Source organism: Camelina sativa, chromosome 10 (assembly GCF_030686135.1).
Source record: "Camelina sativa cultivar CO46 ecotype springtype chromosome 10, ASM3068613v1".
Taxonomy (NCBI): domain Eukaryota; kingdom Viridiplantae; phylum Streptophyta; class Magnoliopsida; order Brassicales; family Brassicaceae; genus Camelina; species Camelina sativa.
This window is the reverse complement of record NC_141889.1, coordinates 1478965-1503657: the sequence shown is the minus strand read 5'-3', so window position 1 is coordinate 1503657 and position 24693 is coordinate 1478965. Positions and strand designations below refer to the sequence as shown.

The window sequence follows — 24693 nt, the reverse complement described above, 5'->3', positions numbered from 1 at the left end:
ACAAGTTAAATACACTGAGATAGTAACAGTGTACGATTTTTTTTTAAATGTCATGATTCCTATTAAATTTTTATAGTTTTCATGCACACACGTTACATATGTATATATATGTTTGTATTATAAAAACACAAACAAATGCGCAATTTCTCAAAGGCAAATCTGAAAGAGAGTAATCAGCTTGTTTGGTCGCACCATTAAACAAAAAAACACTTTGTAAAATAACAGTGCCTAAAAAGCGATTGTAAAAGTAAAAAACAGAGAAAAAGAGTTGAAAATATTATAAACCATTTTCTTAAATAAAATAAAAAATAAAGACTAAAGGAACAATTTGATTGACACCAAAAGGACAAGAAATGGAATAAGAAGGGACCATCACTGCCATTTTCACAACTTCCTTTGTGGTCTCACTCTCCCATTACTCATGTAAACAAAACTCAATTTAGTTTGTGTCTTTCTCATCGACTTTAATAGTTTTTTATATAAGAAAACTTCGTAGCAAATAGACGCATAGAGCTAAGAATGAAACAAAAACAAATTTCATCTAGTTTCCTCTTTTTATCCTGTCCATTCCCAATCATGACATGATTTAGTTACCTATGAAAGTTATTATTATGTGTACGCTAATTTTAGTCTTCATACTAAAATGGTGGCGATAGTCCATCTATATTGGAGCAATGCAAAGGGAGTTTAATATTCTGCTGATTTTCGTTCTTGTATAAAATTTAGTTTAAAATTGTTATAAGTAAATGATAATGGTATTTATTGGCGGAATGGAATTTATTTTCATTTCATTATCTGAAATCACTATTTGCAAACACTAAATTGAACCCAAGAATATTTAGGTGAAAAGAATGTAATTCGGACGACTTTCAAATCCATTAGGCATAAGGTCCAGAATTTCATTTGACGACGATTAATGGATATGAAACTACAGTATATGATATATTGACAAGACAATAAATCAAACCCTACGTGGCTAAGATCCTATATATGAGTCCTTGTAAAAGCCTTTATCTAATCAAAGCTTCTTTTTTTTTTTTTTTCCTTTAGAAAAGTGGTGACTGTTATCTTCTAACCACATATAATCAAATAAAACCTATAGTGTACTCTACTTTTATCGATTCTACATGATTACTCATAATATCTCTTGGTTGTCGATTTAAAAAAACTGTTCAAATATTCCCTTAAATATAAATTCGTGAGTTTTGATAGCAAACATTTCCTTCTTCTAATTGAAGAGTTACGGCCTACGGGCTTTTCGATCGTCCATATTCTTTTTGGAGTAATGGACGCATGACTCGAACCCAAAACACACCTGTAAAACTACCAGCGCACGAGGTTGCTCAAAAACATAAACATATATCAATAACAATAAACACATTACATAGATAAGTGCTCTTTGGTTTCCAAGATGCGTAAGAAATCAATGAAAATAATATACGAGATTATGATGAAAGTTCATGTGAGGTGGAGAAATGAAAAACGTGTCGAAATAAAAATGAAAAACACTAATAAATACGTTGAAGATTAGACAAATTTGACACCATTGGAGATATTATGATAAAAGCCGAGCAAAAGGATCCATTACAAGTTGGCTTTGGTGGGTAAGAGTATAAATGCCTAAAGAAGGAGATCCTCACCACACGTACGCAAAAAGGAAGGTTCGGCACGTAACGGATGGTGGTGCATACGTGCGAACGGAGGATGGGATTCACGTGAGAGATTCACGTACCCGATCATATATTTTTTGGTAAAAGAGAACCATTTATATAAATTAGAAAAGCAAAATAAAATCGAAAAAAATATCGGTAGGAGAGGGTAGAAGGTTGAGCTGTCAATTTCCATTCCAGGTTTGTAGTTGGAACTTAAAAAAATTTGGAGCTAAGATTTAAAATAAAACCATAAACGTATTTTATGAATTTTTACGTTTCTTCATTCTTCGTAATATCTTTTTGTACCGACGAGAAGCCATTCGGATTTATCTTTTACTAGTTTTTATTAATTACCCCAACCTGAAGTAACTACGGCAAAAATAAAAATGATATGATTAATTTGACATGATAGATTCCCACATGGTGTCACACAATAAACAAAAGCTCGATGTATATGTTATATAAGTGGACTAACGCTTTTGCTTTCGATGTTTACATTTATTATTTATCCCATTATGGACTTAAAACCTACGGTGCAAAATCCAATATGTCTCTAACCGTTTGTGGGATAGGAATATGCAAGACAACTCGAATTTTGGGAATGCTATTTTTTTAGTAAGACAGACGTGATACGAAATATGTCGTCAGTTTAAGAAAGAAATCCCTGATATTCGTATTAACCGGAAAAAGAAACTCAAGTACTCGATCGATCTCAAAGCTGTTGAACCCAAAAAACGGTTATGTGTCGATTTCATCGGTTTTCATAGATTATCCCCTCACACAAACCTAATTAACATTGTGAGCACTTGACTTCTGATCCTTCCTCCTACCTTTCACACGTGCCAAACATCACGTCCCGCTCGTGCGACCTCTCATCTTATATTGTTTATTTTATACGCCGAAAACAAAACAAAAAATACATAGACGAAAATTCATTACATTTATCCTCCGATCCAAGCCATTCCTACTTACATCGTACTCGAACCTCATCTAGTAATAATATATATGCTTACAAGAGCGATGGTCAGAAAAATAGTTTGGATATATATATATATATATATATATATATCGATTGTGTAACTTTTGCATGAGTACTTAAAACTTTTGCATATGTAAGATTAAAATGTAATATATGTTATAATGATCACATAATCCCATGTAGAGCTAATTGTCAAAATTTACATCTTACATTTTATTTAACATAGTATTGGTATATATGTACGTGGGAGGTTATATATGTGATCATTAGAAAGTGCTAACTAATATGTCATTTAATTTCATTGAAAAGTCGATTCTAAGTCATGATTAATTTGTAGTTAGAACTTAGAATCAATTGATTACATGACACTCATTTGTTTTGGTATAGTGATTACGACACTCGTACGGACTTTTTGAAGAGAGTCATATTCTCGTTGTAAGGAAAGTTATTTTAAAATTAATATAGACAACAAACAGTCTAGTTTAAACACACGACTAGGTAAATACTGTTTCCTATGACTGAATACTGACTGATATACGATGAAATTTATGGCATTTCAAGTTATTTAAGATCCTATATGTATATTGTAAGCTACATTTTAAAATAAAATTGTAGACTTTAAATTATATTGCTGATTGATACTAAATGTCTAGCCTATGCAATGCATGAGGACTATGAAGCTACGCACCAACAATAACCAGTTTATGTATAAATAGACTTAATTGACCCTCTCTGCGAGTTATCCAGTGTAATCAGAAAGTTGACAGTGGAGGGTATTATGGGAAATATGATTATGACAGTATCTTAATATATACTATATTTCTCATTTTTTGTCACGACAGTATTACTATTAAATATTTATGGTGGTGGTTCGTATCATTGAGATATGTGACCTTGTACCACTTTTTTTGATAATTAGTTTCGAAAATGAACATCTTCAAACAGTTAATGGCAGCCGACATTTCGTGAAAAAAAATATATATCTTATAGTAATTCTTATCCTACAATCCTATATTGAGCTTTTGCAAAACTAAATTATTTCAAAGAAACCACAGTTAAAAAAAAAAAATCACTGGAATTTGTTTTTGCACGAACAGCTGTTTTTTTTTGTTTAAATAAGAAACCAACTATATTTAATAAAGAAGATCGGTGGGCTTAAAAAGGGTGGCGAAGAAGAAAGAAGATTGACCTCTCTCTCTCTCTCTCTCTCTCTCTCTCTATCATATTTTTTCCTTTCGCTTCTTTTGGCTTTGGTGTACATTTATCAGATTTTTTTTCTTTCTAATATATATATCTTTGGTTATTATTATATTTTGTGAAATCCTGAATAAACTCCTAGTAACAAAGAAAAGGAGAGTCCAGAAAAGAGAAAGCGAGAGAGAGAGAAAGAAAACGATACCTAAACTCAATTATCTTCTCTGCAACAAACTCCCAAAGGTGATTCTCTTCTTCTTCTGCTCTCTCTTTGCATACATACATACATACATATATATAGCTAAGCTACATATGTACGTACATCTCTCTCTATGTGTGTTGTTCATCAGTATATAGATGATGTAGATGAAAAGAAAAAACAGTATAAGACCTAAGTTGACTCTCTTTCTGATGAGTTATATATGTTTTAAATTCTTTGTCTGAATCATTACAGGATCCGAGAAGAGAGAGCGTTGAGAAGATACTTATTATAAACATATCATGAAGAAGAAGATTGAAGTATTGATATGGGAATAGTTAAAGCTTCTTCTACTACTACAATTCTTTTGAAGACTCTTCACAATAATTCTATGTCCCAAGATTACCATCATCATCATCAACACCAAGGAGGAATCTTCAGCTTCTCTAATGGATTCGACCGATCAGATTCTCCTAATCTGATTGCTCAGCAGAAGCAAGAACATCAAAGGGTAGAGGAGATGGACGAGGAATTCTCAGTCGCCGGAGGAAGCGGGATTCCGGTCTATGAAACTGCCGGAATGTTATCCGAGATGTTTAATTTCCCCGGAAGCAGCCGCGGAGGAAGAGATCTCGACCACGGCCAATCTTTCCGGTCAAATAGGCAGTTGCTTGATGAGCAACATCAGAATATTCCGGCCATGAATGCTACGGATTCTGCCACCGCCACAGCTGCCGCCGCCATGCAGTTGTTTTTGATGAATCCACCGCCACCACAGCAACAACCACCGACGTCTCCGTCATCCACAAGTACCACAAGAAGCCACCACAATTCTTCAACTCTTCACATGCTACTTCCAAATCCATCCACCAACACAACTGATCATCATCAGAGCTACGATCATAATAATAATATGTCTATGCATCAGCTTCCACATCACCATCATCACCAACAGATGACGTGGCAGTCTTCTTCCTCCGATCATCATCCTCATCATCACAACAACCAAACCGAGATCGGGACCATCCACGTGGAAAACAGCGGTGGACGAGGCTTGTCCTTATCTCTTTCATCGTCTCTAGAGGCTGCTGCAAAAGCGGAAGAGTATAGAAACCTTTACTACGGATCCAACTCTTCTAACGCATCATCACATCATCAATACAATCAATTCAAGACTCTTCTTGCTAATTCTTCACAGCATCACCAAGTATTAAACCAATTCCGATCATCTCCGAGCGCTGCGACGGCTCCTTCCTCTTCCATCGGAGCCGTCAATATCTTAAGACACTCGAGGTACACAACCCCCGCGCAAGAGTTGTTGGAAGAGTTTTGTAGTGTTGGAAGAGGATTTTTGAAGAAGAACAAACTTAAGAACAGCTCAAACCCTAATACTAGCGGTGGCGACGGCGGTGGTGGTGGCAGCTCTCCTTCGTCTGCCGGAGTAATCAAGGATCATCCTCCTTTATCGGCGTCTGATCGGATTGAGCATCAAAGAAGGAAAGTGAAGCTACTCACCATGCTTGAAGAGGTAAGTTCATAATTAATTATCCTTTACTTTCCAATCTTGATTTTGACTTTGTCGTTAGTGATATTTATTCACACATTTTACGTAATTTTTTTTTTTTCATGAAATTTCCATAAAATTCTCTAATATGTTGCTATATAGTCAAATTGAACCAAAAATTAGTATACAACGAAATAAGAGACATGATATGACTGAATTGGTCTTTTGTTTTCGCGATTAACTACTTATTATTTGATTGTTTTGGTAGAGAGTCTGATTACGCAATCCTACCATCTTTACTTTAATATTAAAAGTTTTCATCAATTTTTGCTCGTGTGACGGTCGTATTAGAGAAGGTGCATTGAATTTTTTGATGCTTAGCGTTTGGTGGAATCGATTAATCAAAGAAAAATGCATTAAATAATTACTAATTTACGATTAATCAAAATTGGCGTTTCCTTCTCCATATAAGCTACTCCCCTTACGTCTTAAAGCTAACCCTTGACGTTACTTATTTGTTTACCCATAATTGAATTATTCTATTTTTTAGCTGACTTGTTTTGTTTTTCTCACTAAAAAGATATATTTTATTTTATGCTATACGTTAAAATATGCTGTTGGTAGGATTACGAAAACATTGAAGTATATTCTATAGTCCTTAATTTGTCTATATAATACTGTCTCGTTTGAACGTAGCTGGTTAATCTCATTTGTTTATTTATTTGATGGAACTCGAACAAAAGAGATTTAATCACGTGAATATAAAACACACACGAGTTAACCATAACATTAACTAAAAGAGAAAACAAATATTAAATAATTTTGGATTGTATGATGTATAGTTTTGTTTTGTTGGCAGGTGGACCGACGGTACAACCATTACTGCGAGCAAATGCAGATGGTTGTGAACTCTTTTGACATAATAATGGGCCAAGGTGCAGCGTTACCATACACCGCATTGGCTCAAAAAGCTATGTCCAGGCATTTTCGATGTCTTAAAGATGCGGTCGCAGCTCAGCTTAAGCAGAGTTGTGAACTTCTTGGGGACAAAGATGGAGCGGGAATGTCTTCTTCCGGATTAACTAAAGGCGAAACTCCGCGGTTGCGTTTACTAGAACAGAGTTTACGTCAGCAACGTGCGTTTCACCAAATGGGTATGATGGAACAAGAAGCGTGGCGGCCACAACGCGGTCTGCCTGAACGCTCCGTTAATATCCTTAGAGCTTGGCTCTTCGAGCATTTTCTTCACCCGTAAGTCAATTTTTTTTTTTTTTTTTTGGTTTCTCATTATTCATTATTATAAATCAATTACGTCTGAAAGAATTAAATTCTGAAAAAAGCTGAGGAAAGAGTACTTCTTTTCTCGTTATTTCACCACTAAGTTCTTTAGTTCTGTGTCTGTAGAATTTTGCTATTTTATTGTTAGTGAAAGTTAACGAAAAAATGGAAATAAAGCAAAAGAGTAGTGTTTTTGTACTATTTTTCACCTCTCTGACAATTGCTTTATGAGTAAAAACAAAACCAAAAAAATGAAGTTAAAAAAAAAAAAAAAAACTGGATCTATGATATGTAATCATCAGCTTTTCTTTTGTCTGTTAGATTCTCACGCCCTTGTTAGGAAAAAGTCTGTACTTTTTCTTGCGTCTACTTGATTGTATCGTATATAGTGAAAATATATATAAAGAAAAGAAAATTAGATAATTGAGTTTAGGGCAAAGATAGAGTGATGTCATTTTCTGGTCTCTTTCTCAGGTATCCAAGCGATGCAGATAAACACCTCTTGGCTCGACAGACCGGTTTATCCAGAAATCAGGTCAGTCTATAAATATACATATATATATATATATTTCCACAGCCATCAATACAATATAAATATACAAAAAATCTCCATGAATCAAATACCTTGCCTCTAGTTAACCAAGTTGTTAACGTTGAGTTGAATCTTAACCTTGTGGTGACATGTCTTAAATTAGTCCAAATTTTCATATAGAAAATAGCCGCATACATTTACGCGCATAAACTAAATGTATTGATTATAAACCAGTCACAATCAAGATTTGCGTTTAAAATGATCATACTCTAACTTATTTTTTAATGGTTTTATATTTATCACTACGATAATAACTTGGGTGCATGATAGATTACATTTGTTTGGCAACTATCACCCAAGTCACCTATATATCCATGTAAAATTTGAAGCATATATATATGAATAATTGATAAATAGGAGCTATCATTGAATTGAAGACGAGTACCAATGAACCAACATTATTTGATGAGGTACACTAACTAGTAACTAGCTAGAGATGACTCTATTGCATGGCTTTTGTTTCTTTCCTTTGTTTGGTTTGATATGACTGAGGAACACCATGTGTTTTGCCTTCCACTCACTATTAGCTTTTCTTGGGATTCGTTTAAAGTTATATATATGTACACACACCCACACAAACATAGGAGAGAGAGAAAGAGATCGACATTAAAGACTCAAAAGGGACCATTTTCCTCAAGTACATCAAAGTTTGCAGCTTTCAACTATCCCTAAAGAGACCCTCAATTTCTTGTATCCCCCCTACATTAAATAACCACATGACAAAGGAGCCCGCAATTTATTTGGGTATTGTAATTAGATTTACTCAATTAGTAATTTTTTTTTTGTCTTTTCTATTCAGGTGTCAAATTGGTTCATTAATGCTAGGGTTCGTTTATGGAAACCAATGGTGGAAGAAATGTATCAACAAGAATCAAAAGAAAGAGAAAGAGAAGAGGAATTAGAAGTTAACGAAGAAGATCAAGATACAAAAAACGGCAACAACGACAAGAGCACGAAATCCAACAACAATGAAAGCAACTTCACTGCCTCTCGGACCACTTCACAAACTCCAATAATAACCGCACCAGACGTATCAGATGCAGACGCAGACGCGGCAGTAGCAGTAGCGACAGGCCACCGTCTAAGATCCGACATTAATGCTTACGAAAACGACCCTTCATCACTTCTACTCCCTTCCTCTTATTCCAACGCCGCCGCTTCGTCTGCCGACTTGGGTTCTCGTTACGGTGGTTCAGCCGCGTTTTCCGCGGTTGCCACCTGTCAACAAGGTGTTGGCGGGTTCGATGATGATGCTGACATGGGTGGTGTTAACGTTATAAGGTTTGGGACAAACCCTACCGGTGACGTGTCACTCACGCTTGGTTTACGCCACGCTGGGAACATGCCTGATAAGGACCCTTCTTTTTGCGTTAGAGACTTTGGGGGTTTTTAGTTTGCTCTTTTTCTTAACTCCATTTAATTAATTATAGTCTCCATTTTTCATTTTCACCTTTTTAAATGAAAATTCTATTTAGCCTTTTTAAAAGATTAATACTGTACTTTTAGTTTAGCCTTTATTTTTATTTTCTCTATCTCGTTAACTATTTGTAAATCCCTTCTCAAATTACAATTGTACAACATTTTGTTCACATAGATTTTTTTTTATCCTTATTTATTTAAATAGTTTCTCAAGATTTCATTAATTGTTTTAAATTTTTGTTTGATTATTTTCTCTCATGCATACTGCACTGATATAGTGATACAAACCCAAATCGTTCGAAATCACTGATTTACAAATTAAATTACACAATCACATAGATTCACTTACCATGGTACAAGCTTGTCGAGGTAACGCAAGTTTTGGGCCTTTAATAAGAAAAGTGATTGGCCCAAAGGTCTTTTATTGCGGTTCGGCGTATCTGTTTTTATTCTATAGAAAGATAATAGAAGTTTTCTATCAAAGGCTCAAACTCCTAACCAAAATTTAGGAAAAGAAGGAGGAAAAATATAATATTCTTCTTTATTTCTCAAAATTTTTACTATTTATAAAGAATATTATTTTCTCATCATTTTTCTACATTTTTCATAAAATGAAAAACACTAGACCAAAAATGTTTCTCCCCAAAATTGATGAGGAACAAATGGAACACAAAAAGAATTAATATTAAAATTCGTTTTTTATTTTAAAATAAATAAATAAAAATATGTTTATTAATAATATTTTAATTTTATAATACAATAATATTCATATTTTTCACAGTATATTGGCAGAAAAGTATCTTTGATACAAAATTTCATGTTAAATTAATTTGAAAGCTTTATTTGGAAATTGTATGAATAGTAAATTAAATTTAAAAAATGTGTATATCATAAATAAAAACTAAATAATATTTTAAATTAAATTTTATTGTAGGTTAATATTAACTATTAGTATTTAATATGATGTCTCTAAAATTTAATTCACAAATTTTATTTTAAAATCAAATGTAAAATTTATTTTATATACATTAAAAGTAGTATTAGTATTTTTATTCATTGATTGATTTAATATTTAATCTATTTTTAAAAATATTGTTATTATTTGGTTACCAGTCATTATTTTGTTTTTTGTCTGCATCTTTTCCTTTCATTTCTCAAAAATTGTTTATTCTGTTCCTCATTGTTCTTTTTATTCATTTTTCTTTTGTTCCTCTAATGGTTACCAGTAGAAGCCAAAGAGAGATATATATGAGAATTCTGTATATTATGAGAAGAAAAAAAGTAATAGAGAAGTGTTTAGTTTATAGCAATGAAATAAGTGGGAATCCGGCCAAAGGATCATAAATCGAAAAATAATAAAACCACTTTTAATAATAAGTAACAGGTTATTATGATTTATGACATCAAATATATAGCAACAGATTTTTTTTTTCAGTAATACAAATAATGAGATTTTTTCTTCTTCTTTCAAATTATCCTGATATTAAAATACATACATAAAAATACACATCCAACATATGGGATGTTATTTTTTGAATGTGACATTATATATATGACCCTAGTTTTGTAAAACATCATGGTATATAGTATATATATGTACATGAAATTATTTATAAAACTTCGACAATTCAAGATATGGCTAAAATAAATTTATGTATATGCGGCCTAAACCTTCTTTATTTTTGTTTTATCTCTGAGTTGATATATATATAATAGCAAATAAAAACAAGAAGAAAAACAGATGTTGTCTTTGAGGTGAATAATAATACAACACTCGCTAGAACCTCCCACTCATTTTTTTATGTATTACTTTTTTTTTTTTTTACGTTCATTTCATTTTGTCGGATCCATTAATGTATTAGGAAAAAAGATAAGAGGAAATAAAAAGACCGGTACCTACTACCTAGGAGGGAGAAGCATACGTTGACATATAAGTGTATATAACACCGTGTGGATAAGTCAAATGCATGTATATCTATCTTCCATGCTTAGCGGAATTGGGACCTGTTATTGGTTGCATGAATAATTTGAGGAATGAGTTATGACATTCTTTTGAAACACAAGTTATGACATTCATATGATACTTTTTACAAACATTTCGATAATAGGTCTGTTGAATTACTGGGTAGTGGTTTAGTAGTCCTCACTAAACAACTATTACTAACTCAGTCGGCCAAAGTACCATCATCTTGAGAAATGAGAAAAATGGAAACTGATATACTGTAGTCATAAATACTTGAGAATCTACCTTGTTGCATGCGACACACATTATTTTCTACTAAAAGTACTTCTCAAATGATATGTCGACGGTATGTAATAAAATGTATCATGAGTTCACGTTCATATATATATGAACCCTATTAATAATTAACAAATGATTTACAAAATCTCTGTAAGTTCTTGTCCATCTCTAGTAATAATGTATCATGAGCAGATGAGCTCACGCTCATATATGAACCCTACTAATAATTCACAAATGATTCACAAAATCTCTGTAAGTTCTGGGATCCATCTCTAGTATAAACAAATAAATATTCCCTTTTTAATAGATATATGTTGCAGTCTTACTCTATGAATAGTTTCCAATATGTTTTATGCTTATAGAATAAAAAAACATCTTGTCTTGACTGCATTTATGCTCCTTGTTTTGTACATGTATCAATAAGAAACGATCACTTTCAGAAAAATTCAATTTGCTTCAATGGTAGCTGAAGATTTAACAAAAAAAAGGTTGGTGGGTGAAAGATTAAGGAAGATAAAATGGGTGATTTTGGAAGGTAGTTTGTACGTTGTTCTGCTATATATAGTTATTTTGAACAAACTTTGAGTATCCCTCTAAACAAAACCACTCTAGAGATTCTGGTTCGAGTGTGTTCAGATGAGCAGCATAAACACGTAAGCTTGGCTACTTAGCTCTAACTTGATATATAAATCATTTTAGTTCCCAAGCTCCATGCTTTATCTTAGGTTTGACTAAAACATACAAAATATGATTATTTTGTTTCAGGATGATAGGATTCAAAGACAGAACAATACAGAGACAAAATCACAAACGTTCAAAGAGGTTGCCATTTTCTTCTGTTTTAATGTTGACTTAGATAGGCTATCAAAATGTTTTAGGATTAAAAAGAATCATTAATTGTTTTTTCTTTTCTGTGTATTTGATTATGATATAAATTTCTTTATCAATATTTCTGATCTTAAATGTATTGATTGAAACATTGGCTGCAGTTATCCAGGAAACAAAAGAGTTGAAGATGATCACATAAGTCGTTTGTCACTCAATAATGGTTTCCTCAAACCAAAGGAGAAACTATCACCTAATGTTGTGAAAGTTCAAAACTCCCTTAAACATGAGGTTTTAAATATGTAAACTTTTCTCACAACCGTTTTTAGATCACATGCTCTAATCCACTCACTTTGGTCGTCCTTTTTGATTATGCATGCAGATTACAGATCTTGAGAAAATATTACAGACTCAGTTGGATGTTCGTAACGATTTAGAAATGGCATTGGGTTATAGAGAAACTTCTCAAGACGACAGTATCTTCACTCCCAAGGTACTTACTACTAGTCAGATCTCCTGAGCAACAAGTCAATTTTGGTCCTTTTCCCCCTTTCACTGTGTCATTCTAAACACTTCTCTAGCTCTTTGAGATGATGGCTCTTTTGTTCATTAACCTCAGATCAATTTCCACATTTTTCTTATTGTAGTTATTAAATCTGTTTTGACAAATAACTCAATGTTGGATGTTATGCAGCCTACTTCAGAATTGATAAAGGAAATTACGACACTCGAATTAGAAGTTTCGAGTTTAGAACAGTACCTTTTATGGCTATATCGAAAAGCTTTTGGTCAAGAAGCATCAGTACATATATCTCCATCATCCAAAAAGCAGAGCTCAGTTTCACCAAAATCAACTCTTACAAGTAAATGTGCAGACTTCTCAAGAGAACATGAGAATCAAGGAATTGAATATCGCTGTTTCTCCTTTGAAAATAGATGTTCAACCGAGAGTGACATATATAATTCTAATGTTCGCCGATGCCAATCCTTGCTTAATCAACGGTCCACTTTCAGCAACAGAGTATCCTCACCACAAGAGTCCATAAAAGAAGTAAGTCTCTGCAACATGGTTTCTTTATCTTGTAAATGGCATTATATAACTTATTTGCTTTGTTTACATTTCAAAGCAGTATATAGCAAACGGAGGATCAAGTATTGGAATTCGGATGTCAGATCACATACCTATAATGACTCCAAACAAGTTATCAGAAGAGATGATAAAGTATGTGTCGACTATGTACTGCAAATATGCAGACACTCGGTTTCTTTCTTCGACAAGAAGGTTGTGGAGCTTCAGGAAAAGCTCTGCTTTCGAGGACCAATTCGAATCATGTAGACCGTACAGCTCGATGATCGAAGTGTCACATATTAAAAGGAAAGGACATAACTTTGAGTTGATGCTTCAACAATTCAGGTAAAAAAAACACACACACACACAGATATTGCTTTCTTCACTTAGTGTTCTGTTTATAGATATTGGTTTATTATAAATTACACAGACTCCTTACTAAACAATTGGAAGATGTTGATCTGAGAAAGTTGACGCATCGAGAGAAACTTGCGTTCTGGATTAATGTTTATAACTCACTTGTGATGCACGTAAGGTTTTTTTTTTTGTCGCTCTTCTTTTTTTATCTTTCTAATTTGTGAATTTCATTGAACTTAAAAACTCTTTTTTATGTTTCTGCCAGGCATTTTTAGTTAATGGGATTCCAAAGAACAACGGAAAGAGATTCTTACTATTCTCTAAGGTAAGAAAATTAAAAGATTCAAAAAACCAGAAACTCTAAGGTAAGAAATTGCTTGAGGTTCAATGGCTAAATTTTGCAGCCAGCTTACAACATAGGAGGTCGTGTGATGAGCATAGATATATTGCAAAACTCTATTCTTCTAAGCCGAATGCCTTGTCCCCAACAGGTCACTACTTTAGCTACCAAAATCCTTACAATTTTATCACAATGTGATCCGTCTAGTGAAGAAGCTTATTCTCTCCCTGCTTACAGTGGTTGCGGTTGTTACTCACCTCAAAAAAACTCAGAACCAGAGATAACTACCAAGAATACTCCCTTGAGCATCCAGAGCCTCTGTTGTACTTTGCTCTCTGTTCCGGAAATCACTCTGATCCCGCGGTACATCGTCACATCCTCTCTACATATATCTTTTTTTTTTTTTTTTTGGCGATCATCCTCTCTACATATATCTATATCCATACATTTAATACCCTTACTGGACTAATTTTACATCTTTTGGGTCATAGATTCGAGTATATACGGCCGAGAGTATATACCTAGAGCTGGAAACCGCAAAAGAAGAGTACATCCGCGCAAACATTGGGTTCAGAAATGACCAGAAACTAATCTTACCAAGGATGATAGAGTCTTTCAGCAAAGACTTGGGTCTGAATCAAGCGGCATTGATGGAGGTGATCCAAGAATGTCTCCCGGAACCCATGTGGTATACAATTACGAAACTCAACATAAAAAGATCTCGAAAGAGTATCATAGAATGGATCCCACACAATTTCGGGTACCGGTATCTGATAGCTAAAGAACTCATCAAATGATGTACTTCCCAAGACTCTGTTATACTTTGTATTGTAATACATGAGACATAACCAATCAGTATGTAATCCCATATATTAGTCCGTCATCCTCAATCAATATGTAATCCTACTAATGTACCATCATTAACCGTTTGAACCGAGAGATCTGTTTTTGGACAGAATCTAGATTAGAGTCACTAGAGGTAGAGAATAAAACAATTTGGAAGAGAGAAATGAACTCCCTTCTCTCTCTCTCTTTGAGACTGACTATATCTAATGCTAAATCTTCAGTTTCTAAAACCTATCTTTAAGAAAAAGAAAAAACCACAAATACTTTTTAAAAATCCAAAAGTAAAGAAAGAAAAAACCATAAGTTTCAAAACTATTTTTTAAAATTGAATTAAAACTTTGAATGCTAATCTACATAATGATGGGAAAAAATATCTAATGATCAAAACCTGATCCAATTATATGGTTAATAATCACACTATGTTTAAAATGTAGCATTAAAAAAAAATCCTATGATAGTCTAAAAAAAAAGAAAAAAAAAACTATCTTAATAATTGAATTCAATCGTGAAGGTTAAATTTACATAATGGTGCAAAAACAAGTTGGATTTATAGAATCTCTAACGATCAAAAGACTGGATCCAAAATCCGATTAGTAATCACACCATTTAGTAAATTTAGCATCCAAAAAAAATAATTTGCATATAATTTTTTAAAAAAAAAAAAAAAAAAAAAAAAAAAGAGATAGAAATAGACCTTATTTTGGGCTGAAAAACTTTTTGCTTAATGGGCCTAAAGATGAGAGTCCAGTCCTAAAGCTATTCTTGCATCTCGATCTCCGATCCATTCGCTCCCTCTCTGTCACCATCTCCGCTCAAAATGTGAGGCTTGCGTGTGTGAGATCTCTCGCTAGACTTGGTCTTATTTTTCGTGCTACAGACAAAGCCGAAGCCGAATCACTAGCTTAATTCTTTGTAAATGAAAGCAGAAGAAGAAGAATCAAAGCATCATCATCATCTTCCATCACCGTCTCGTCTCTTGTATTGCATGCTTGGTGAAGAAGAGAAATAGGGCAGATCCAACAACCCCAAGCGTTGAACAAGTGGGAGCGCCGAAAGATTTAGGGCAAAACTATGAAATTCAAAGATGAAATCCAAGTGAAGGACGAAGAAATCGAAGATGAGAATGGTAAAATCAGAGCAATGAAATCGCATCTTTCTCTCTTATTCTAACTTTCTCTCTCTCTCTCTCTCTCTCTCTCTCTCTCTCTCTCTGCTTCTATGTTTCTCTGTGTTTTTGGTCCGAGTCTATTTATAACTGTTTGGGACTCAAGTTTTCGTGACGGTTACTTATTAATGACGGACTCAACAAACTTCCTTTTTTCTTCACTTAATCAGGTTAGGAGAAAGTTAAGACCAAAACCGAACCTGAGAGAACACAGGCTCGGGTAATAATAATCAAATTTCCTTTTTCTTTTAAAAATTTTAAAGGACAATTATCATAAATACCACTAAATTGATTTTTTTTTCCAAAAATACCACAATTTAGTTTTTTTTTCCAAAAATACCACTAATATGTAACTTTTTTCCAAAAATACTACATAATTGAATTAAAGTTCTAATACTAAAAACTAATCCCTAAATTCTAAATACTAAACTCTACCCATAAAAATTATATCCTAAAACTAAATTTGTCAATCCAAACCTAAAAAAAAAAATTTACATCTTTAAAAATTAATTTTTGTGTTTGTGATTATTTTGGAAAAAAAAAACTTTTGTGGTATTTTTGGAAAAAAAAACTAAAATGTGGTATTTTTGGAAAAAAAAAAATTTAGTGGTATTTAAAAAATTTCTCCTTTTTTAAAAAAAAATATATTTTAAAAGCGCATGCATCTCTAGTGTCATAGTGTGGTTCTGAGAAGAAACTGCCTTTTGGTTCCAAACATGTGTGTTTACTTAACAGTTCTTTGTTTTTTTTTTGGTGATACTAAGAATTTTGTTACATGGAGATTAGGATTCTCAAAGACTAGAGACAAGCTGAGTTTGTGGTTGCAAGCTAAGTTTGTGTGTTGGACTGTGCAAGCTTCAGGGAAAACTATGCTTTTGACGACCAACTTTATAATCAACAAGGAGGGGCCGTACAAACTTGATTACGATCAAAGTATCATATATTCCAACTTGGCTTTGGGCTGAGGCTTCAACATTTCAGCCTTAGGTGTAAAACAAAGACACAGATTTCCCTTGCTTACTCTGTTTTCTGTTTATGTATGGGCATTGCTTTACTACATTTTTTACAGAATTGCTTTATCAAGAAGCAATGGTGAATAAATGTCAGCACAAGAAACAGTAGTGGCATGACAAAACTCTTCTCTAATACTTCTTTAGTGTTTGTCTATACATCAAAATGATTTCAAAAGAGCCTATGTTAGAAATGTAGAGTTTTCAACTCCCAATTAAATATGTTAGAAAAGTGTCTCTTCTTGGAATATTCCCTCACAAACTTTTCTCTGTTGTTAAACCTCCTTGGTTTCATTACTAGCTCATGTCGGTCGGTTTGATACAACTAGTTAAGTTTGTTGTAATTTTTTTACTGTGATTAAATTTCATGTCAATGTTTCTATTCTTAAATGTGCTGCTGATTGATTCTTTGGCTGCAGTTATCCAGGTGGAAGCAAAAGAGTTGAGGATGATCACATAAGTTGTTTAACACTTAGTAATGGCTTTGTCGAAACCGGAGAAGAAACTATCGCCTATTAGACAATATCCCACATCGAGAGAAATAAGATTTGTGGGCACTCAACTCATGGCCAATTGGTTTTGGATTGGATATTCATGTTTACTTTTATCGCCTATTAATGTTGTAAACAAAAGGTTTGATAGTTAAACTTCTCTCACAACCTTTTTCGATGCCAATCTTTGCTTAACCAGCGGTCCACTTTCAGTAACATAATTTCTCCACCAGAAGACTCCATAAAGGAAGTAAGTATGGTTTCTATCTTTTGTAGTGCCATAATGGCACTGTCGTTTTGTAACTTTTCTTGTTTTGGTTACTTCACGAAGCAGTATATAAAGAACAGATCAAGTATTGGCACTCGGATATCATTATACGATCCCATACCTATAATGACTCCATCAGAGGGGATGATGATAATATATATCTGTCGACTACGTGTACTGCAAACTTGCTGACACTCGGTTCCTTTCTTCGACAAGCAAGTTGTGGGAGCTTCAAGAAAAACTCTGCTTTTTGATGAAGAATTGGAAACCAAGTGGACCGTACATCTCGATGATATCTAAGTGTCACATATTAAAACTGCGTTCCGTTTTTTCACTCTGTATTGGGATGATGTTCTGAAATGTTTGTTGCAGAAGAATAGTGACTACGTCATTGTTCGAGTAGGCAGTAAAAAGTTTTTAGATAGGGTAAACGAATAATATTGCCGAGATATTCAATTTTGACGAGTTATGAATATCAAATCACAGTAGTTAAGATATATCACTAAATAAAGTGCATTTAACTGACCCGGAGTAAACTTTACTATTATAATGAATTTACTATAGAAATTGCTGAATATGGCGGAATGATGTAAAGAATATATAAATTAGCTCGTTAAGCTCATTGTATCAGCCAGCGATAGATATATGTGGACAAAAAGAATGTAACAATCACTGTCCTCCACAATATCACAAAGAATATTATTGGTAAATACATCATCTCATGGGAAATTTGGTTGGAGTGTTTGATGTATTCACAAACGATAAAATAGTGAATTAAAACAAAATAGTAAAAGGAAATTAGTAAGAGTACATAATAAACACACTTGTATTACGAAAAGCTTTTCTTTTGGAAAAAAGTGGGATATTTTTATATATATGATTTACTTAAACGAAACTTTGGTAGAAAACTTTATGTCTGTATAATAGATTTGATTTACCTTAGTGTCTTCTTCTCTGTTTTGTTTTTCTTTCCCTTTTTTGGTTTTGTTTATATGTGATTTTGTGTAAGAGATATTAGCAAAGCAAAATGATTGTGTCGAGGGCTCGTGTAGGACATAATTTGGTTACAACCCTACTCTACGTTGTTCAAATTGGACCATGCATTATGTATGTAAAGTATGTTAACAAACTTATGGAATGAATAGTAATGGATTCAGTCGTGAATCTTGATCATATGTTAGAAAATGCTGTTTTCTGTTCCTGAATGCACATTAATTTTTCATCCGAGTTGGTATATATTGATCAAACGTTTTGTAATGTAAAACTATGTTGTATCTTCGCTATATATATCTTACTGAGACAAGCTTATATATTATAATTTAAATGAAAAAAAATAGAAGGAAAAATATCATTTTACAACATGAAAATATCAACAAATTAATCATTAAAAAACAATGAATGAAAACTATGTCGACATATAGTTAGTTGAACCGACTAAATATCAATTGCGTCAGTTATGTCGGATCTTAAAAACGAGTATACACACTATACTATTTGGAATAATGAATTAAATATCAGTGATATGTGTACACGTATAGTATAACATTACTTTAAAACTAGTTCTTAGATCCTGTGAAAAGCTTTGAGCTGAAGATTTTTTTTTTTTTTTAATGCAAATAGGTTAACGGATAAAAAGACAAGAAAACAATGGAGTAGTACAGAAAGCTTAAATTCTTTCTTGAAAAGATGGGAAACAATCATACTCAATTCGAACACAGCTGGGCATTTTTGTTTTGTCAACCTAATCTAATTTAGTAGTAATGAATGTTATGGACAGTCGCATTAATAACCAAAAAAGCTTTCATATGAATCATAAATAGATTGGCCAATGACTACATCCTTGATCACTGGAAGCTTTGATCAAAACAGCTGGACTTTTGGAACCAAGAGACTCTTAAATATAATTTCCGGAAAGTGCTCTAATATCAAGGTCACCTTTAAAATTTGATTCATATAAAAAGTTCCAAACTCATTATTCTTTGTCAAAAACATACACTCCTATGAAGTATACTATTTAATATTTTAGTTGTAAGAAATATATACACATATCTATTACTACTACTATTAAGTTATCAATTATTAAGGGAGGCAAAAAGCGAATCAACTGGTCCCAAGTTATATACGTCACGCCAACATATATTTAACTCCATTTTTCTAGTCATATATTTTAAAAACGAATATCCAAATTTTATTTTGATCATATTTACGCATTATGTATGTAGTTCATAATTTGGTACTAAAAGATTATTGATAACAGTTACGCTAAGGATATTTTATTGACAAATTTATCACTTAAAAATCAACTATTATATAATCTTTTCCAAATAACTATACTATTTTTTTTTGTGTTGGGGTCGATCGAACTGTGTGTATGAGTGTATATATTTATTTGACTATTATTGCGTAACCTTTGTATTTTTAATTCATCATGCAATCAATCCAAATACCGCGTTACGAGATCTTTGGAACCAGTCACATGTTCCTTTCTTATCTCCTTTATACTAGTTTTTATATCAATAATGAAATTAATACTTTTAGTTATGTGTATGTCAAATCTAATAAGTATGATTAACAAAAAAAATGTGTAATGTAAGGATATAACTGTAATTTGGTGCTAAGTACTAAAATACCAAATAAGAACTTTTTGCCAATATGCTGCAAATTGCATCTTCATTAAATGACTAAATAGGCCCCCCAACATAATTTACACTATCCACAAATTTTAATCAAAATTCCAAAACTACCCTTCACTCATCTATCGTACTCAACTCCGCCGCGTAACTTTTCCTCCTCCGGCTACTACTAACACTACCGCCACCGTCAACGTTCCTCCCTTTCCTTCTTCCGGAGCCGGAACCAACAGTATCATCACCGGATCCAACTCTCGTTCGAAACTTATCAGAAACAATAGGATCAACGAGTTTCCGACGGCAACCTCCACTACCTCGCATGAGCGCAGAGCTAGCTTTAACGGCCAATGCAGCCATCTCATCCGCTTTAAGTGGCTGACGAAGCCAAGAAAGAGGAAGAGCAAAGTATATCTGACCAAGCTGAAGCTCCTCGTCGGCGCTGATGGCGGAAACGGCGTCGTCGAAATCCATATCGTCGGAGTTGCAAATAAAACACATGGGATACTTGAGCAATACGTATCCGACTTTAACGGGGTTCGCAAACTCCATCATCCTCCCATCTTGTAAGATCACCTTCGCCGTGGCGACTTGAGTCGACTCGCTCGAGCTGCATATACCCATTTGCGTATGTGTATATATATTCAGTGTGTTAATAATAATGGTTCTTGGTAACTCGGTCTGAGTTGACTCAGTTTTTATTTTTCCCGGTGAGATGAAGAATAATTATTATTATGGGAAGAGAAAGAAGAAGCAGAGTTTGTGTATAAATAGAGAAAAATTTACAGAAAAATAATAAAAATGGATGCCACGTAGGATTTTTGTCGTGTTGTGGACCAATAGAAGTGATGACAGGCTGTATAAAGTGGTGGGGGGAGGAAGACAGCTTTTTTTGTGTGTTTGCGTTTCATATTTTTTTTTAACCCTTTGTTTATTGTTTGTTACCTATAATTACCACCATGTCAGGGGAGTAGCCTACTGAGCTTTGTTTATTTTTCGTTTACGTGTTTTAAAAAATGTCAAAGGTGATTTGCATGATGAGTTAATATGAACTTGTTACAAAATTCAGTGAAATAAGACAAAAAAAACCTATACTGTAGTAGTACTGTATTAAAAAAGACGTGAAGCTACCCACTCTACAAGCATGGAATAGCTTGTTTTTATTATGAGTCCATTATGAAACACATTTTGGTTATTTGTGATTGTGAAGAGGTAAATTATTGACTTAATAAGATTTTATTATAAAGCTCGTGTGGGGTTGGGAGCGGTAGGTTTACGTATTTAAAGTTGAAAGATCTAAAATTGAATTCCTGAAATTCAAACAACTATTGCTGCCCCCTTTATAACAATAGCTAGGTTACAAATTTAAACGCTATAATCGTTCCCATTTTTGTATTATATATGGATATTTCTTGTCACTTTTGAATCTATGATTTTGATTGGTCAGGAAGTTGTCGGATCCTTTAATGTAATATAAATTCATTGCTTATTTTTGTGTTTTTGTTTACATTTATTTTTATTGCATCCGGCATGTGTTTCTCTATTTTCTACTACAGTACTAATTTATTTTTTGTTGCAGTAATTATACTTCATTTATGATTTTACGAGTATTAGTTGTCGTATTTGGTTTGGTTGGTAAGAAATGCATATTGGTAAAGATACCAAGTAGTTAGTGTTGTGTAAATCTATCTAGCTAGTACAAAACAATGCCGTTTAGTTTTAGTATATAATGACTACTTGTAGTAATCTATATTAGCTATTTTTTTTTTCATTTAAACTATAGAAATAAGTTTATTGAAAAATGGTTAGAATTTTAAATTTGTAAAAGGCGTAATTTTTAAGGTGGATTATGTTTTTCACAGTGTCTATTATGGATTCCGATCGATGGTCTACTATCCAATCTAATTACTTGTTTGGTTAGTAGATAAGCAAAAAAGGTTAGTTAAATCACAATTATAAAAATCTACCAGTCAAACTCATCGTAGAAAGAAGCCAGAGTTTAATTTGCTTCCGTTGAGACGTTGATGTCAACATTGAACATCCTAAAATACAATGAATTTTGATTGGTGGTAAAGAATTTAATAATGACAATGACTTAAGCTAAATAGAGTAGGCATATTATAGTTGGCGACCATGGTTTTACTACTACTTCTTTGCATGTATATTTTGTTGCGGTTTCGGTTCACCAAGTTGCGTAGAGGACTACTACTTTATCTTTCTACTTATGAGTGTAGAGGCAGTCACCCAATCTATAGGGAAGGTGGGAGAAAAAAAGAAGGAAAGAATGGCATATCTTAGTAATTAAGATAGAGAAAGTAGTATTTCAGTAATCGTTCGACCATCATCACTACCACTGCGCATCTACTGAGCTTAAAATCTTGTGCCCTTAATTGAAACTACTAGCCATTACCTAGGTTAGGTTAAACTACGTCATAATTCCTAAATTGTTTTTTTAATAGTACCGTAAACTTTCGAAATACTTGCTTAGAACAAAAAAAATAAAATAAAAAACGTAACAATAGATGTGGCCTTAGCGCTGAGAGTCCACGGAACAAAACCAGAGTATAGGAAAATAGTAAGAGAAGGGAGTGGCAGGGGAGGGCGACGTGTCTTAAAATGACGCAGTCACGTGTCTTCGAGCCGTGAGATGACACGTACCTTTACATGGGTCCCACGAGAATCCGACAATTTTCATAGGTGATGGCGTAAACTCGTTTTAGTCCGTTCTTGCCCGGTGACATCTCGATATTGTTCTTGCTTCTTCGGAAATAGTTATAAATAATGTATCTATGGTTCAGAATAATGCGTAGTAGTCAAATTTAGGAATGGGAATGATGATGGGTCAATGTGTGGTAAATTTGTCAACTATCAGCTGAACGATTATGCCAACCAGAAATGAAGTGGCGCTGTGGTGTTTAGCTAATAGTATTGATATTATTTTCATGGTCAAACGATCGACCGCTCTATGTTTAGTAATAATTACTGATTAATATGGACTAATAATCGATCGTTTACACGCTGAAACCAATCATGTAAAGTTGTAAACTCCCTCAATTTGTATAATCTATATAACATTATGTTCATCAATATGTGTTATTGGACAAGTTGCCATATACATATATGCTTGTCGCAACAGTCAACACTCTTAATTTTATAGGAAAAAAATCCACCGTATACGTACCATTGTGTTATCTCATGTTGTTTCACTATATATTAACATAACCCTTTCATATGCTACTTTTCCATTTACTTAGTTATATCTTTTATTCCAAAGAATCAATGGTGGATAATATGAGATATCCAGCTTTCTGCTTTATATGTTGATAGGACATATGGTTTTTTATTTCACGATATAATTTATAGATGAGTATTTCAAAGACACGGATAAATTAGAGGAGATATAGAGTACCAATTTCTAAAAAAATGATAACAATTAGAGATTTGTTTAAAGCTCGACTGTCGAAGTAATGCTTGTTAGTTGTAATACAATCATAATCTGTATGTTTTAATTTTGTTAAACAAAATAATGTCTCTTTTCTGTTATAGATACTTGTGTCGTAATAACGTATGATTGTTTATTAATTGGACTTTTTCTTTTGTAATTTATTAGAAAGATTTTGTACATGTAGAAGAAGAAAGAGAGCGTCACATGCTCCATGCTTTGGTATGAAGAAGCTTCATGGATGCTCCCTCTAACGGTCTCACCCCACAAATGTGAAGATTGAACCAATAATTAACCTCTTTGACTCACCAGAAAAGAATGCTTAATTTATTCGACTTCCAAAAACTTTATCTTATAATATTGTTTTCATCAGGTAAATTAAACCGACGAGGCTAAAAAATCCCGACCATAATACACATATTTCAATAAAAAAAACAATAGTCTCTGTTTGGTTTAGCTGTAGGTGTTACCAATCAGTTTTGAATTGAGATGGTCTGTTTTTTGTTGGTTTCCATATAACCGTTACATATTATTTATCGTTTTTCTTTATAGCTTAGTTACATAATCACGTGCAAATATTTGTTATAATTTCTTAGCTACGTTACAATAAAATTGTTTAAATTCAATTTATTTGGGTTTCTTATTTAGTTATGATTGTGTTTCTTTTTTGGTGTGTTGCGGAGGTGAAATTTTCTCGTTTAACATGTGCATATGAACGAAGATTATAGTTTGCCAAAAAAAAAAAAAAAAAAAAATGAACGAAGATTACAATCTTTAATTTCCCCAATTTGTATTCATGTGATCATGTCTTAGTGATAAATCTTAAGAAATTAGTCAAAAATAAATGACACCAATGGCGCGTCCATGCATGTTCCATCTTTTTTTTTTTAATACGGTCATTTTATACGTCCATCAGCATAGTATGCATTCTACACATACATGTAACAAAAAAAAAATTCTAAACATACATATACATTATTTACAAAACTATATTTTAAAATAATAATTTGAATGGGAAAATATCCATATGCTAGAAAATTTAATTAATTTATGTAATTAAAAGATATGGTTCACACGATATATGGAATATATTGATTTTCATGGTTTTGTATTATATTTATATGCTTGTTTTTATACGATAGTGGGACTCCTTCTTTTTGTCCAATAATATCTTGTTTTGTTCTTTAGATTCAT

The 24693-nt window shown here is 33.0% G+C and overlaps 2 protein-coding genes, 1 long non-coding RNA gene and 1 pseudogene across 5 annotated transcripts; 2 read left to right on the top strand and 2 right to left on the bottom strand.

Moving 5' to 3' along the window:
- Nucleotides 1-3771: 3771 nt before the first annotated feature.
- On the top strand, nt 3772-9030 carry LOC104716446 (BEL1-like homeodomain protein 2). 3 transcript variants are annotated; one of them, XM_087470059.1, is made up of 5 exons: nt 3772-4068; nt 4280-5552; nt 6388-6779; nt 7281-7341; nt 8198-9030. In XM_087470059.1, exons 2-5 carry the CDS (start codon nt 4353-4355, stop codon nt 8789-8791), a joined length of 2247 nt encoding a protein of 748 aa, XP_087326185.1. In that variant the 5' UTR covers nt 3772-4068; nt 4280-4352; the 3' UTR covers nt 8792-9030. The 3 variants fall into 3 exon arrangements, with proteins under 3 accessions (XP_087326185.1, XP_087326186.1, XP_087326187.1); XM_087470060.1 differs by having other exon boundaries at nt 3775-4139; XM_087470061.1 differs by lacking the exon at nt 3772-4068 and having other exon boundaries at nt 4154-5552.
- Nucleotides 9031-11577: 2547 nt separating this feature from the next.
- On the top strand, nt 11578-13674 carry LOC147935717 (uncharacterized; annotated as a pseudogene).
- Nucleotides 13672-15721, bottom strand: LOC147935716 (uncharacterized). The gene is made up of 2 exons (XR_015568940.1): nt 15191-15721; nt 13672-14592 (listed from the first exon to the last, which is right to left on the bottom strand). It is a non-coding gene; the product is annotated as an uncharacterized LOC147935716 (long non-coding RNA).
- Nucleotides 15722-20083: 4362 nt separating this feature from the next.
- LOC104716443 (uncharacterized) lies at nt 20084-20792 on the bottom strand. The gene has a single exon (XM_010433820.2). The coding sequence runs from the start codon at nt 20679-20681 to the stop codon at nt 20178-20180; it is 504 nt and encodes a 167-aa protein (XP_010432122.1). The 5' UTR covers nt 20682-20792; the 3' UTR covers nt 20084-20177.
- Nucleotides 20793-24693: the final 3901 nt, after the last annotated feature.

Excerpts from the sequence above, each read along its gene's own strand:
- LOC104716446 (XM_087470059.1), top strand. The coding sequence starts at position 4,353 with ATGGGAATAGTTAAAGCTTCTTCTACTACTACAATTCTTTTGAAGACT. Across the intron at positions 5,553-6,387 it reads TACTCACCATGCTTGAAGAG|GTGGACCGACGGTACAACCA; the intron begins GTAAGTTCATAA and ends TTTTGTTGGCAG. Across the intron at positions 6,780-7,280 it reads TTCGAGCATTTTCTTCACCC|GTATCCAAGCGATGCAGATA; the intron begins GTAAGTCAATTT and ends TCTCTTTCTCAG.
- LOC104716443 (XM_010433820.2), bottom strand. The coding sequence starts at position 20,681 with ATGGGTATATGCAGCTCGAGCGAGTCGACTCAAGTCGCCACGGCGAAG.